Genomic DNA, 16,289 nt, shown 5'->3' on the forward strand with positions numbered 1-16,289 from the left:
CAATTACACACCTACTATGGATATGTAATTTACTATTTCAACATGTCACTTTCATTTTTAGTTTTAGAAGCAATAGAAAAGGAAAAAGCATAAATTATAATCATCCTATTTGTTTTGAAAATATCTACTAACAATGGAAAATTAAGATGGGACAGAAAAACAGAAACATCAATAGCCTTTTGTAGTACCTTTAAACCGCAAAATAAAGCAATCTATTTGTTGATCAGGAGCCATTCATAACTTCTCAGAACAGTTTCTGTAGTGTGATAGTCATCAGATAAGAGGCTATAAAAAATAGATGCTGGGAAAAGGGAAGCAGTACTGAACCCTTACTCAAGAAATTTAGTAGCGTAATGAATGAAAGTAAATAGTAGTTAAAGGGCAATAAGAATCCATAGAGGGTATATTTTTGTTTGTTAAAAAATAGGGACAGCCCTGGCCAGTTTGGCTCAGCGGTTAGAGTGGTGGCCTGCAGCCCAGAGAGACACGGGTTCGGTCCCCGCCCCACTAAGGGCATGTACCTCGGTTGCGGTTTGTCCCCGGCCCTGGTTGGGTCCTGCGGGTGGCAACCACTCAATGTGTCCCTTTCGTGTTGATGTTTCCCTCTCTCTCCTTCCCACTCTATCTGAACAAAATATGAAAAAATGTCCTCGAGTGAGGATTAAAAATAATAGCCCTGGCCGGTTTGGCTCAGTGGTTTGAGCGTCGACCTGCGGGCCAGAGAGACCCGGGTTCGGTTCCCACTAAGGGCATGTACTTTGGTTGCAGTTTGTCCCCGGCCCTGGTTGGGTTGTGCGGGCGGCAGTCACGCCATGTGTCCCTTTCATGTCCTCTCTCATTTCCTCTCTCTCGCTCCCGCTCTATCTGAATTAAAAAATGGAAAAAATGTCCTCAGGTAAGGATTAAAAATAAATAAATAAATAAAAATAAAAATAATAATAAAGTCCTGGCCAGTTTGGCTCAGCAGTTGAGCGTTGGCCCACGGACCAGAGAGTACCGGGTTCGGTTCCTGCTAGGGGCAGGTACCACAAAAAAAATAAATAAATAAAATAATAAAAATAAAAATAAAGAATAGTGCAGACTTTATTTAAAAAAATGGTGACACTCTAAGCATCCTTATAAGCAGAAGGAAACAGCACTGGCCGGTTTTGCTCAGCGGTTAGAGCATTGGCCTGAGGTCCGGAGAGACCGGGGTTCAGTTCCCACTAAGGGCACGTACCTCAGTTGCAGTTTGTCCCTGGCCCTGGTTGGGTCATGTGGGTAGCAACCACTCGATGTGTCCCTTTCACATCGATATTTCTCTCTCTCTCTCTCTTTCCCTCCCACTCTATCTGAACAAAGTATCAAAAAATGTCCTCAGGTGAGGATAAAAAACAAACAAACAAAATAAGCAGAGGCGAATAGTTACATAAAGACAATGAGGCAAGCCCTGGCCCGTGTCACTCAGCGGTTAGAACGTCAGCCTGCGCTCCAGAGAGACCTGGGTTCGGTTCCTGCTAAGGGCACGTACCTTGGTTGCAGTTTGTCCCCGGCCCTGTTTGGGTCGTGAGGGTGACAACCACTTGATGTGTCCCTTTCACATCGATGTTTCTCTCTCTCCCCCCCCCCAACTCTATCTTAACAAAATATCCAAAAAAAAGGACGAGGCAAGATAGTATTAGGGTGCAAGTAATGATTGGAAATGAGTATATATTATAAAGAGGTAAGCTTTTTAACTTTGTCAGGGACTCTTCTTTTTCTTAAAGAAGTTAAGAGGTGAGTGAGATATTTCAACAAAAGATGTGAGGATGAGTGGGGGGCATGTAGGAGGTGGCCAATCGATGTTCTCTCTCATCAACGTTTCTATCTCTCTCTCCCTCTTCCTTCCTCTCTCTGAAATCAATAAAAAAAAAAAAAAAAGATGTGAGGATGCCTCTATGTTCTCAGTGAGATAAGCCACGAAACGATACTAAAAGAACTACAAGGACAGAGGTCTTGAAAGGCATTTCTAGAATAGTTATTAACAAAAGTATGCCAGGATACCATCAGGGGACAAAATGACTATGGAAGAGTAGGAGGATCATCCAAGCAGAGTTAGAGAACATAAATATGAGAAAAAAAAACTAAGAATAACAACTATAACTTAAGTACAACAAAATAAAAATGGTATACAGTGGAATTCATTTGTTTTGTTTTATTTTATCCTCACCCGAGGACATTTTTTCATTTTTTGTTCAGATAGAGTGGGAGGGAGAGATAGAGAAAGAGAGAAACGTCGACGTGAAAGGGACACATTGAGTGGTTGCCACTGGCATGACCCAACCAGGGCCGGGGACAAACTGCAACCAAGGTATGCACCCTTAGCGGGAACCGAACCTGGGTCTCTCTGGACCGCAGGCCGACGCTCTAACCGCTGAGCCAAACTGGCCAGGGCTACAATGGAATTCTTAAAGAAGATAATTTTTGTATATTACTTTCTGAAATAAGATACATTTTTAAAAAATTTTTGTAGTTATCATTAACCCTCATCTGAGGATATTTTTCCATTTATTTTTTTTCCCAGAGTAGAAGGGAGAGAGGGAGAGAGACAGAAACATCAATGTGAGAGAGACACATCAACTAGCTGCTTCCTGCGTGACCCCCAACCTGGGCTGGGGATCTAATCTGCAACCCAGGTACGTACCCTTGACCAGGAATTGAACCCTCAACTCTTCAGTCCTGAGGCCTACACTCTAACCACTGAGTGAAACCAGCCAGGCTCAGTTGGTTGGAGCACTGTCCCATGCACCAAAGAGTTGCAGGTTCAACTCTTGGTCAGGGCACATACCTATGTTGCAGGTTCCATCCCCAGTTGGGGTGAGTACAGGAGGCAACCAATCAGTTTCTCTCTCATCGATGTATCTCCCTCTCTCTGCCCCTTCCCCTCTCTCTAAAATTAATGAACATGTCCTCAGGTGAGGATTTAAATAAGTAAATAAATAAAGTACACTGGGAGTGGGGATGGTTGGCTATGAGAAGAATGAGGGAATTTTAAGGGTTATCTCAGCTGTAGTGGTTGCTACTTGGCTGCATACATGTCAAAACTCTTTAACTATATACCAAAAACAGTGAATTTGACTGCATATAATTAATACCTCCAAAAAAAAAAGGTACATTAAGGGGACTGACTGTAAAGAAGCCCAAAGAAATTTTTCAACGTTATGAAAATGTTTCCTCTTTTGACTGTGTTCACAGTTATACAACACTGTATACATTTATCAAAACTGACACTATATACCTACGGCGAATATATTTTATTATATGTTAATTATACCCAAAGTTGACTTTTTAAAGTATATCTGCCATTTACAAAATCTACATGCCATTTTACTAAAAGATTTCTAGCATTTGCCTATAAAAATCGTTCCAAAAATGTCACCTTACAAAGCAGAATTAGCGAAATTCCAAAACATCACTGAAATGGACAGAGGAATATTCTATAATTTCCACATTTTAGAAAATAATACATTAGTCACAACCAGCTTATCCTGTTCTTAGTTGCTTCAGTTAAACCTACATACTATGGCAAGGTTAACTTTCTTAAAAGCACCATTTTGGTCTGGCTAGTGTGGCTCAGTGGTTGAGAGTCTACCCCTGCACCAAGAGGTTGCAGGTTCGATTCCCGGTCAGGGCACATGCAGGAGGTGGCCAGTCGGTGTTCTTTCTCATCGATGTTTCTCTCTCTTTCTCCCTCTCACTTCCTATCTCTCTAAAATCAATAAAGAAAAAAATAAAATAAAATGCATATGTGTACACCTATACACATGACAAATAAGCAAAATACATTAAAAAAAAACACCTTTTTTTTTTTTTATCCTCACCCGAGGATATTTTTCCATTTTTTGTACAGATAGAGAGGGAGGGAGAGAGAGAAACATCGAAGTGAAGGGACACATCGAGTGGCTGCCACCCGCACGACCAACCAGGGCCGGGGACAAACTGCAACCGAAGTACATGCCCTTAGCGGGAACCGAACCCAGGTCTCTCCAGACCACAGGCCGACGCTCTAACCGCTGAGCCAAACCGGCCAGGGCAAAATAATACCATTTTGTATGCATCATTCCTTCCTCCAAATTTTCTAAATAGTCCCCAGCTGTCAAGTCTTTTCTCTTATTGTTGTGTATAATATGGCTCTCACTTCTTTTTATCTCCATTAAAGCCTTATAAAGGAAAATAGATTACGTTGATAAAACAAAGTAGAAAAATAGATTAGAGACAGAAAATCCAAGTTAGAATTCTGTCTCGTTATTATCTGTGACTGATATCTATAAAATGAGAAAATGACCTCTCAGGACTGAGTCTTGCATAAAACCAATCCCCATCCATCCCACAGCTTAATAATCAGAGCTTAATTTCCTTTATAAACACTTCTATTTGCCATTTTTTGTCACTATTTTTTTCAGACAGGTTCTCTCAGTAATCATTTCATTATATTGGTGTCCCTAGACCCTAGCAGTATATTACAGAGAGGCACTTGACAAATACTTTTCATAAGGATAATGATGTCCTCCCAGAGTAATAAGATTTTTAAGGTCAGTGTAATTATCACTATACTGAAGTAATTATTTACATTGTTTTTACAGGAAATGTGGATCTAACTTTGAAATGCCAGAAACATTTTGCATTGATCTACTCCAGAAACATTTTAAATTAGTGTCACTCAAAATGTTATCTGCAAACTGAAGGTCTCATTGGGAAAACTTCCCACTCCACAAGGTAAAAAATTGAGAATAAGACTTTTAAAAACTTTTATAGAAATTTAACATTGCCATAATGCACAAGCATGTGGTAAGTATATTTACAAGAGTATCCATCTACAAAAGATGGGAAAATAAAAACAAACAGAAAGGTCCTTCATCACAGAGGGTTTGAGACAGTTTAAATTGTACATTTTAAGTTAAATGAGATAACAAGCACACTCAGCCATCATTACAACATTGTTTCTTTCAGAAAAGAAATTCCAAATTTCAATTAACCATTTTAAAAATTACGCTGGGAATATAAAATTTGTCATGCACATTTTCTCCTTCTCCTCCTCCTCCCTCCTAAAGGTAACCATTCTGATATGTATCTATAATACAGTGTATCAATGAGGCCTAGTTGATCTTTTCCACATGTGGTTTCATCCAAGGAAAAAGGCCAGTTTTCTTTCCCTTCCTGATTTACCCTCTTCCCTCTCTTATGGCTACTGTGTCCACATCTTAATTGATTAAGCTGGATTAGAAAAAGGGAATGAAAAAAAAACATGTAGGATTGATAGGTCAGGCATATTTGGTTTTAAGCTGCACAGGATCTGGATGATCAGTATTAAGGTATCAGATAAGAATTTGGTTCATCTTTGTGATGTGTTTCCTACCCTCTCTTCTGAGGAAGTAAACAACATGGCAATAAAAAACTAGATGAGGAATTTGAAATTCTGAGATAAGAGTCCAAGCACAAACATCTGACAATTTTAAAGCAATCTGTAGAATGAGGTTAAGTACATTTAAATTCATAAGGAATTAACATTTTGAAATAAGATTCATGTAGAAAACTCAAATTTCAAGAATAGCCAAATCCCACAAAAGAACCAAAGTTTTCATGCTAGAAAGAGACCAAGATTAGTGCCTCTAATTTGTACACATTAATCTGATAGTGGCGGGTATAAAGTTTCATTTCTAGGATCAAGACTGTATTAGCTCATAACAGGACAAGTTTCATAACTTATTTGGCATCTACATTGTTAGATGTTAGTTACCCAACTTTTCTTATACATTTAATGCTATGATGTATAAAGCTGAGAAACTGATGACTACTCTAAGCCCATTATTTTAGAATCTTTCTTAGGACAAAGATCAACATCCTTAAATAGCTTACAAGGCTCTACATTATCTGGCCAAGGCCATGTGCTCTAGCCTCATCTATTGCCACTCTCCCTGTCAGCTACTCCAGCCTCAAATGACATGTGTATAATGTTCCCTTTATCTAGAATCAGTTATCTGCTCATCCTCTTGCCCCATTTTATTCCTATATCATCTTTCAAATCTCAGTTCATTTTTTTCAGAAAAGCTGTCCTGGACCATCAATATTCCCAAAGCCAACATCTCAAATAAGAGCTGGTTCTCCTGCTCTATACACACATAGTTTCCCTATACTTTAAATTCCCAGCACTTATTTCATATTTATTATACAATTATTTATTTTCCCCTTAAATGCCAATAAAGGATGGATCTTCATCTGTTTTGCTCAGCATTATATCCCCTGAAAAAAAAACAAACCTCTGGGACTTAGTGACTGGGACATGGTACCCTAAGAAAATAGGAATCCAAGAAAAAATTGATCCAGGCCTTGTAATAGTGCAAAAAGATGCTTAGAAAAGATATATTTCTAATTCTAAAGCCTAGGTTGTAATAACTACAAAAAGTAATGCAAGACATTTACCTTATTAACCCACTAAAAAGAGGCTGAAAAATATCCTTAGTAAAAGTTGAAGTTCAGGTATCTTTCGAGGAGACATTCTGCTTCTCATTTGGACCCAGGAAATACTTTTGGAAGGCAATTCCAATTTGGAAATCTTTTCATGCTGACCTTTCTTCAGTTAGTGGAGATGCACTTAGAAGTTAGGAGTTTTGACTAGTAATTCCAAAACTGGCAGAATTAACATAAGAGACCCTTGGGGATCTTGCTAGGATAGAAAACTACATAAACACCAAAGATTTATTCCAATAAGCCATAGTACTTGGTCAAAAACCAAAATACATAACAAGAACCCACAATAAATCAAAGTGCCAGAAACAAGAGCTAGAGAGGATGATATAAGGTATTCTAAAAATAAAACAAAGATGTTTTAAATATGATCACACCAAAAAACCAAGAGGAAACATCAGTAAAAACTTGGGAGATTGAAGGTAAGACCATTATACATTTCTAGAATTTCCTTATTGCTGTGGATTTTTCAGAAGCCATTTTTCAGGGGGTGGGGGTGGGGGTGGAGGTGGGTGGTGGACAAAGAATCTTCATAGATGGTAGGAGGCTTGAGTTTTAAGGTTACAGATGACAATTCTAGTCTACTATCATGAACATCTTAAAAGTAAAAATTATGGGCCGGCCAGTGTGGCTCAGTGGATTGAGCGTTGTCCCATGGACTGAGAAGTCCTAGTTCAATTCATGGTCAGGGCACATGCCCCAATTGTGGGCTCAATCCCAGTAGGGGTTATGTAGGAGGCAACTGATAGATGTTTCTCTCACACACTGATGTTTCTATCCCTCTCTCTCTATAAAATAAATAAAAACATAAAAAACTATGAAATGTCCATATATTTTTTTTCTATTGCTCCTTCCCCTAATAAGTTTCTGTAATTATCGGTGACTAGAAAGACAGCTGTAAAAACTACATAAAAAATCCTAGAACACCATGTTCTTTTTCCACAGATAATGCTGGGAATTTGGTTTGGTTTATAAGTCACTATAAATGTCATAAATAGGTCAGGCATTTGATTATTCTAACTTCTGGGCTGTAGTACTATGGTATTTTTGTGTATCCTGATATTCCTCTAGAACTTTGGAGCTTTTTTATGTATCCAGACATTCCCCTAAAACGTTGGAGCATGAAAAACACTGGGTTTTGGAGTGGAGCTATTACAACTTTGAGAGGGCTGAAAGAACATAAGCTAGAGTAGAAGACTCCCAGACTACAGTTGTTGAATGAAACCAGGATCCAATTAAACTGAACAAGATTTCTACATATGAAATGGTACAGAAAAAGATATTTTTTGTTTATGATTTAAGATTTTAACTAGTAGTAATTAATGTCATGGAACAACAAAGATTTATTTTGTTCTCTTGGGAGAGAATGTGACTAATGATTTTACAAGCAAAGTTTTATAGTGCTGACATTACATATTGGTGTCTAGGAAACTTCTTATAATCCTATGTGATAAGTTTAGTAAACAATAGGATTATGCATAATTTGAAATGAGAAATACACTGAAGTCGTTTAATAATAATATCAGACTTTGGAGGTAAACGTAAAATAAAAGAATTTCCCAATTTGTTTTAGTGATTCTGGGAACACCACTGAGACATTCATATCGATCACATTAACTCAATACCTCCTTGGCCAAAATTTAGTGCCTTGCTGGTATTAAGCATGGTCAGCTACAATACAGAACTAGGTTTTTTTTTTATTTATTTTATTTTTATCCTCACCCGAGGACATTTTTCCATTTTTTGTTCAGGTAGAGTGGGAGGGAGAGAAAGGAACAGAGAGAGAGAGAGAAACATCAACGTGAAAGAGACACATCGAGTGGCTGCCACCCGCACGACCGACCAGGGCCGGGGACAAACTGCAACCGAGGTACGTGCCCTTAGCAGGAACCGAACCCAGGTCTCTCTGGAGCGCAGGCCGACGTTCTAACCGCTGAGCCAAACCGGCCAGGGCCAGAACTAGGTTTTAAAAAATAAAATATCTTGGGTACTTAAATGTCCAACTCACTGATCCCAGCTGGATCTTAATGATTTAAAAACTTTTTTTTTCAAAATTATAAGCAGGAATTCTATGCAAATCTCTGATGTTTCTATGAGTTGGTTAACAATATCCATTACATTACTGGTCTAGCTAATGAATCCACTGGGTCAAATGGAACAAAATTATTGAGAGTGATTTTTCAGAAAAAATTGACCAGTATGTTCTATCTCCCTCACAACACACCCTCTCTAAGGCAAGATCTGTAATATTTATCAAAGACAATGTCACAAAGAATAGTAGGATTTCACAGTGATGAAAGCAGAACCTGGATAAGGAAGATGAAGAAAAGGGTTAAATTTTCTTCTTCGGGGTTCATTCTTCCTTCTCACATGAACCCTGAAAGACCTGGAGGGAAAACTACGAAGGTGTTCAAGAGAAAAGCAGCAGGGAGGTACAGAACACAGTTTACACTTAAGTAAAAAAGGCCCTGAAGATCTCAAGAGCTTTGTCCAGGGTAAGTGACCAGACAAAAATCTGGAATAAAAATTCAAGCAAAGAATAGAGGGTGCATGCACTAGGACTATTCTCAGTCCTGTGTTATAAGGTACTCCTTAAACAGGAATAGATTAAGTAAAGATCTGTGATCTCAGCTTCTAGAACAGACTATCAAAGCTTATTAACAAGTCAGGATTGCCTAGATACAGAAACAAAAATTACACTTTGGTCCTACAAGATTTCAGGATATAAAATTTTAAAACATGCCCTGGCTGGTTTGGCCCAGCAGTTAGAGCGTCGGCCCGCAGACCAGGGAGTCCCAGGTTCAGTTCCCACTAAGGGCACATACCTCGGTTGCAGGTCGTCCCTGGCCTCAGTTCGGGTTGTGTGGGTGGCAACCAATCGATGTGTCCCTCTCACATCAACGTTTCTCTCTCTCTCTCTCTCTCTCCCCAAAATAAATAAAATAAAATTTTAAAATTGATTTTCAATTCAAGTAGCAAAATAACCTAATTCAAAAGCCAAACTTTAAATATAAACATCTGCAAAAATGACATCTTAAACCAGTCATTAAAATGAAAAACCGTACATAAAGCATCATTAAGTTAGTGTTAAAAATTCAAAAGAAAAAGAAAAATCCACTGTGGCAATTTTTTCAACTCAATTAAAAATCAAGTATCTTTAGCTTTGCATTCTCCCTAAAAGTAGTCAGTGAATAAATGCCACCTAAGTTCCTGTTTCTCTTTAGAATATTCAACTTTCTTTAGTTTACATATCAAAGAATAGAAGAATACTGTCTAGGAATGGAAGCATACCATCTGTTTAGCCTAGGCAGATATTAGACTAATTAGGACATTCAGGGAATTAGTTCTGGGTATCACATTTGAAAACATACTATAAGTAGATCTGCCCAAAGGGACAAATTTATGAAGCTTCCATGTGATAAACATATTTCAAATACAAAGTAAACTTAGGAATATTTTGCCTGAATGATGTAAATAACGGGAAAGACAAAATGGGGGTGTGTGTGGGGGGTCCTCTCTCAGATTTGAAGATGATTACTTAGTAGATATGATGTTGTGAAACACCTGGCACAGCACCTAGCACATAGTAAATTCCATAAATAGGAGTCTCCATCCCTCTTTAGATGAGGTAGTAAGATTAACACCAACTGCAGAAATTACAGAAACTTGGATTCAAAATTTAAGAAACTACAATGAGACAATAATGAACACAACTGCCTTAGAAAACAGTGATTTCTCAGCATTGGAGGTATTCGAGACGAGGCTTAAGGATTCTCTGCTAGGGATGGTATAGAGGAAATAATTCCTGAGTTGTGTAAGAGTTTGGAACAAGTGACCTTTAAGATTCCTTCTAACTTATAATATTGAGGTGATCACTAGGAAAATGATCACTAACATTTTCCTATTTCCTCAAGTATGTCACTTAATGTACACTGATAGGTTATCTTACCTATGAGATTCTTGCTCTCCTTTCATTTTCTCTACTTTTGATAACATATCATCAACTTTAAATGTTTTCCTGGAAGAAACAGATAAACAAAATAATCACTTCTCAACTGGGAAAAACAAACAGATTACACTTTATTGTCACTATAATAGGCAAGTTGAAAATCTGATTTTATTATTTCTAATAAGATAAATTATGGATTGTTAGCCATAACAATGAATACTACTGAGACAGTATATGTTATAATACAGCTGATAAGCCTTCAAGTACCACCTCAAATGCAAATTTTTCCATGAAAACTTTTGTAATTATTCCCAAACAAGAGTGATTTCTCCTTACCAATGGTATTTAGTTTTGTATTTAGCATTCAGTTTCCTAAATGTGAAACTTGCATAAACATTTTATTTCTCCTGCTATATAATAAGCTCCTAATGGGAAGAGACTGCTTTTTTTTTTAAGGAAAATCACATAATGCTTGGCATAGTGCCTTATACTTGGTAGGTATTCAAGCATCTGTTGGATTGAACCAAACAAATGCAAATTATGTGTATTTTGAAACATTCATCCTTTTATTAAGTAACCTGACAAAGCCCTGGCCAGTTTTGCTCAGTGGTTAGAGCATCGGCCTGCAAACCACGGTTCACAGGTTCGAGTCCCACCTAAGGCATGTACCCGAGTTGCAGGCTTGATCCCTGGCCCTGTGCGGAAGGCAACCAACTGATGTGAGACAAATCAATGTCCTCCCCCAACTCCTACTCTCTCTAAAAATCAATGGAAAAATATCCTCAGGTGAGGATTAACAAAAAGAAAAATAAAGAAACAAACAAACAAGTAACCTGACAAATATGTGTAGCATTATCACATAAAAATAAATGTTCTATAAAAAATATATAAAGAAGCCCTAGCCAGTTTGCTCAGTGGTTAGAACGCCAGCCCAAGGACCAAAGAGTCACTGGTTCAATTCCTGTCAAGGGCATGTACCTCAGTTGCAATTCAGTCCCTGGCCCTGGTTGAAGTCATGCTGGAGGCAACTAGTCAATGTGTCTCTCTCACATTGATCTTTTTTCTTTTTTTTTTATCCTCACCCGAGGACATTTTTCCATTTTTTACTCAGATAGAGCGGGAAGGAGAGAGAGGAAGAGAAACATCGATGTGAAAGGGACACATCGAGTGGCCGCTACCCACACGACCCAACCAGGGCCGGGGACAAACTGCAGCCAAGGTACGTGCCCTTAGCGGGAACCGAACCCGGGTCTCTGTGGACCGCAGGCTGATGCTCTAACCGCTGAGCCAAACCGGCCACAGCTGATCTTTTTTCTTTTCTTTTCTTTCTCTCTCCCCCTCTCCCTCCCCCCCCCCCTCACTTCCCCTCTCCCTCCCTTCCATTCTATCTGAAGATAAATGGAAAAATATCCTTGGGTGAGGATTAAACACACACACACACACACACAAAAGTTAATTGAAGGTCCTCAAAAATTATTAGTAATGATTAAAGTTAAACAATATGTCATATTCAAGAGATGGTTGGCATCACCATGAAAAAATTTTAAAGTTTAGGGGACATACCCAACAAATCATATTATTAGCATTTACCTTGACAAGTTTAAGAGAGTAATATTTCCACAAACTAGGAACTTTAATTAAGAACAACCCTCCTCCCAAGCAATTTAAGAATGAATGGGCCTAAGCAGTGGTTAGAGCAGTCAGCCCAGGCGCTGAAGGATGTCTGGTTCAATTCCCGGTAAAGGGCACATGCCTGGGATGCAGGTTCATCACTGCCCTGGCTGGGGCTCATGTAGAAGGCAACCAATCGCCCTGGCTAGTTTGATTCAGCAGTTAGAGTGTCGGCTGGCGGACCAACGGGTAGCGGGATAGATTCCGGTCAAGGGCATGTACCCCTGTTGTGATTCGTGCTGGCTCTGGTGGGAGTCATGCAGGAGGCAACAAGTCTGTGTCCCTCTCACTTCAACGTTTCTCTCTCTCTCCCTCCTCTCCCTCCCACTCTATTTGAAGATAAATGGAAAACTATCCATGGGTGAGGATTAAGAAAAAAAAAAGAAGGCAACCAATCAATGTCTGTCTCTCTGTCTCCCCCTACCCTCCCTCTCTTCCACTCTTTCTATAAATGAATGGAAAAAATATCCTTGGGTGAGAATTAGCAAACAAAAACAAAATAAGAATGAATAGATTCTAAAACAAGCCTCATTTTAGTTCTTAAGTTGGTCTACAGATAGAGGCTAAAAATCTAGATCCACATATAACATGCTAATTGGAAACAAATATTTCTCTTTATACTCATATTCTCTTCAAATTTAGAAGTTGAAAAGCTTAATGTATTCCGCATTAATTACTTTGTAAAGCTTGAATTCAGATACTGGAAACTACTAATATGCTCATTTCTCAAAACCAACTATTGTACTCAACTGCTAAAATAAAAATTATCAGTAGAGAAATGTTCATGTAAATGTGCTGCAGTAAAATACTGATAAGAAGAGAATTGATATACTCTGTATTTCAGGTAAATAGCTTACATTAACAAACTGTCTTTAAAAAACAAACAAACAATGGCTTCTGTCTCTACCTTTAGTGTTACTGAAAACTGCAATAATAAAGTTTCATCCAATAGAGCACAATAGTAAGTACTTTAACAAGGAGGGCAATACATTTTCAATCTCCACAGATAAGAAAGAAAAAAGAAAAATAAGATTCCTTTAGGCTAATCACAAAGAACTTTTCAGTATCAACAGTGAAATGTACTACTAAGGAGGGTTGTAAAACTACTAAAACTTTTAAGAATAATGATTATCTTTATGTAATGAGTAAGAAGAAATCCTGTAGAAAGAAAAGATAAAACTAAATCACAAGGTTCATCTCTTCCAAAATAATGGAGTTCTGCAAAGGAGAACTGAGTATTAATAACCATTTGAAATAGGCAAGATCATAAGGACAACTCATCCCTCCCTTGGGGGAAAAAACACATTAAGCAACTATACAAAAGCACCACCCCCCAACACCAAGTATTTCTATTCTTTAGAAAGGTACCACTACTTAGCTCAGATTTAACAAGAGAAATAGTATTAAAAAGTTACAAAACATTTTTTTTTTTAATTCAGGAAATTTTCTTGGGAGGATTAAAAAACAGCTAACAAAACTACAAAATGGCCCTGGCCGGTTTGGCTCAGTGGTTAGAGCATCAGCCCGTGGACCAGAGTACCGGGTTTGGTTCCGCTAAGGGCAAGTACCTTGGTAGCAGTATGTGCCTGGCCCCGAGGGGTCTTGTGGGTGGCAACCACTCTATGCCTCTCTCACATAGATGTTTCTCTCTCTTCCTCCCTCTCCCCCTCCCACTCTATCTTAAGATAAAAATGCAAAAATGTCCTCGGGAGAGAATAAAAAATAAAAAATGAAAAAAAAAACCTGTAAAATGGATTCAATAAAAGATGCCCTTCTCTTGCTCTGGCCGGTTTGGCTCAGGGGTTAGAGTGTCAACCCGCAGACCAATGAATCACAGGTTCAATTCTGGTCAAGGGCACGTACTGCAGTTGCAGTTCGTCCCCAGCCTTGGTCGGGGTCCTGCGGGAGGCAATCAGTCGATGTGTTCCTCTCTCTCCTTCCTTCTCCCTCTCTCACCCTCCCACTCTACCTGAAGAAAAACAGAAAAATATCCTCAAGTGAGGAATAGAAAAAAAAAAGCTCTTCTCCTCCCCAGTATTTCCATTTTGTTAGTGTAGTGTTAGCCTATAGAGTTTTAATACATCTATGAAGTGAAAAGTACAAGGCTAGTTCCAAAAACATTTTGAGCAAAAAGGTAGTACTAAAAAGTAATTTTAGCCCAGGTGGTGTTGCTCAGTGGTTGAACATCAATCCATGCACTAAGAGGTTGCTGGTTCAATTCCCAGTCAGGGCACATGCCCAGGTTGTGGGCCAAACCCCCAGTGGGGAGCATGCAGGAGGCCATCAATAGATGTTCTCTCTCACTGATGTTTCTATCTCTCTCTCCCTCTCCCTTCCTCTCTCTCTAGAAACAATAAAGAAAAAAATTTAAAATATATATATATAAAAAACATTTTTTGAAAAAACTTAATCACTTTTAAATGTAAATCAGGCAGCATCTTAGATAACTTGGCTAACCTTCTGTATTAAAAATACTATAGGAAAAAGTTAATCACTACTTAATCCAGCCTACTGTCTGTTTATAGACAGCCCACAATCTAAGAATGGCTTTTACAGACAAATATTTGCAATTGATTTGATGAGAGAACTCTAAACCCCAATTAAGTTAAATGTTATCTCCCCCAACCCCACAAAAGTAAAAGAATACCACACTGCTCACTAGTAGGCCTATATTTCAAAATATTATACTCAATTCAAAATATTTTGTATTTCATCAATAAAAAATCCATAGACATTTTTTTCTCTTTTTGTGAAAGTACTAGTACATCCTTACCTAAGATCTTCAATTCTGTCTCCTAGACCACAAAGCCTAAAGTATTTACTACCTGGTCCTTTACAGAAAAAGCTTGCTGAATTCAGGCATAGATTAAATAATGGAGTCGACAGGTAAAGATATGAAAGATTTAATTCTGTAGCCTAATCTGCCACCCTATTCCTAATTATTTAGGTGCTTAATAAGTTGCACCTATTAAATGCAATTTGCTCTCTCTCTCTCTAGATTCAGGAACATTACCAGAAGACAAATAGTTTTAACCCTTCAACCCTTCAAATTCCACCTAGATATATTGCCAATGCTAAGTATGCCTTGCTATAGAAAACATGATGCTTACTTAGTAACCAGTAGGAGTCTCCAAAAGTGACTCCAAAGGAGTTTAGTTTAAAAGTCTAGCCCTGGATGGTTCAGCTTGGCAGTTAAGAGCATTGGCCCTTGGACCAAAGAGTCCAGGCTCTGCCTCATAGATGTTTCTCTCTCTCTCCCCCTCCCTCCTTCCCACTTTGTCTGAGAGTAAATGGAAAAATATCCTCAGGCGAGGATTAAAAAAATAAGAAAAATCTATTGAGATAGCTTAATTGTTTCACCAAGTCAGGACAATACCAAATGCTTAGTAAAAAAGTTCTTTCCTTTAAATTTAAAGTTGTTCACTTGATATGCTTAATAAATAACCCTGCATGTAGGACAAGAAACTAGCATTCAATTATATAGATTAAATAAAATATTAAGTATTACAAAGCAAATATAAGTTCCGACACTTCTAGACTTCACTTTAAGACTAAATGACTAAGACTTCTTGTTTTTTAAGGACATTCATCCCAGTATCTTCAAAAGCATTTTCTGGCCCTGGCTGGGTAGGTCAGTTGATTAGAGAGCATTGTTCCAATAATGTCAAGGTTGCAGGTTCGATCCCCAGTCAGGACACATACAAGAATCAATCAATGAATGTATAACTAAGTGGAACGATAAACTGATGTTTCTCCATCTCTAGCTCCCTTCCCCTCTCTCTCTCTAATCAATGAATAAAAAAATTTTTTTAAAGCATTTCCACTTTAGTAAGACCACCATCAAAGATATAAAATAAGACTTTCTGAACCTATCTATCATTATAGAAGCAAATTCTACACTGTTAGAACATATAAGAAATATTAAAAAATTAAGTTTATATAGCAAAGGTAGTTACTGTGAGCCCTCTGGTAAATATTTTAATCCTCAACTTCTACCAAACTTGAAAATAACTAGTAGCACAGTGAAAACATAAGTCAGTAAAATAATTTCATTTACTCAATACTAAATAATTTCTATTAGGAAAAAGATGGTAATAAACTGAAATGTACAAAAATGATATTAAATGTATTAATATCACTAAAATGATCACTTTGCAAACAATTCAACCTGCCACTCTTTTACCTA

The 16,289-nt window shown here is 38.0% G+C and overlaps 1 protein-coding gene across 2 annotated transcripts in view; it reads right to left on the reverse strand.

Annotated features, from left to right (window-relative positions):
- The window catches only part of SUZ12 (SUZ12 polycomb repressive complex 2 subunit), a 45,777-nt gene that overhangs the window by 25,340 nt on the left and 4,148 nt on the right, over positions 1 to 16,289 (reverse strand). The window contains exon 4 of one of the 2 annotated variants that reach the window (XM_036268540.1): positions 10,433 to 10,501. The exons of the other annotated variant lie outside the window; for it this stretch is intronic. Coding sequence (XP_036124433.1) covers positions 10,433 to 10,501 — 69 coding nt within the window. The remainder of the gene's footprint in view (positions 1 to 10,432; positions 10,502 to 16,289) is intronic. 2 annotated transcript variants of the gene reach the window in all.

Source organism: Molossus molossus, unplaced genomic scaffold (genome assembly GCF_014108415.1).
Source record: "Molossus molossus isolate mMolMol1 unplaced genomic scaffold, mMolMol1.p scaffold_m16_p_19, whole genome shotgun sequence".
Taxonomy (NCBI): domain Eukaryota; kingdom Metazoa; phylum Chordata; class Mammalia; order Chiroptera; family Molossidae; genus Molossus; species Molossus molossus.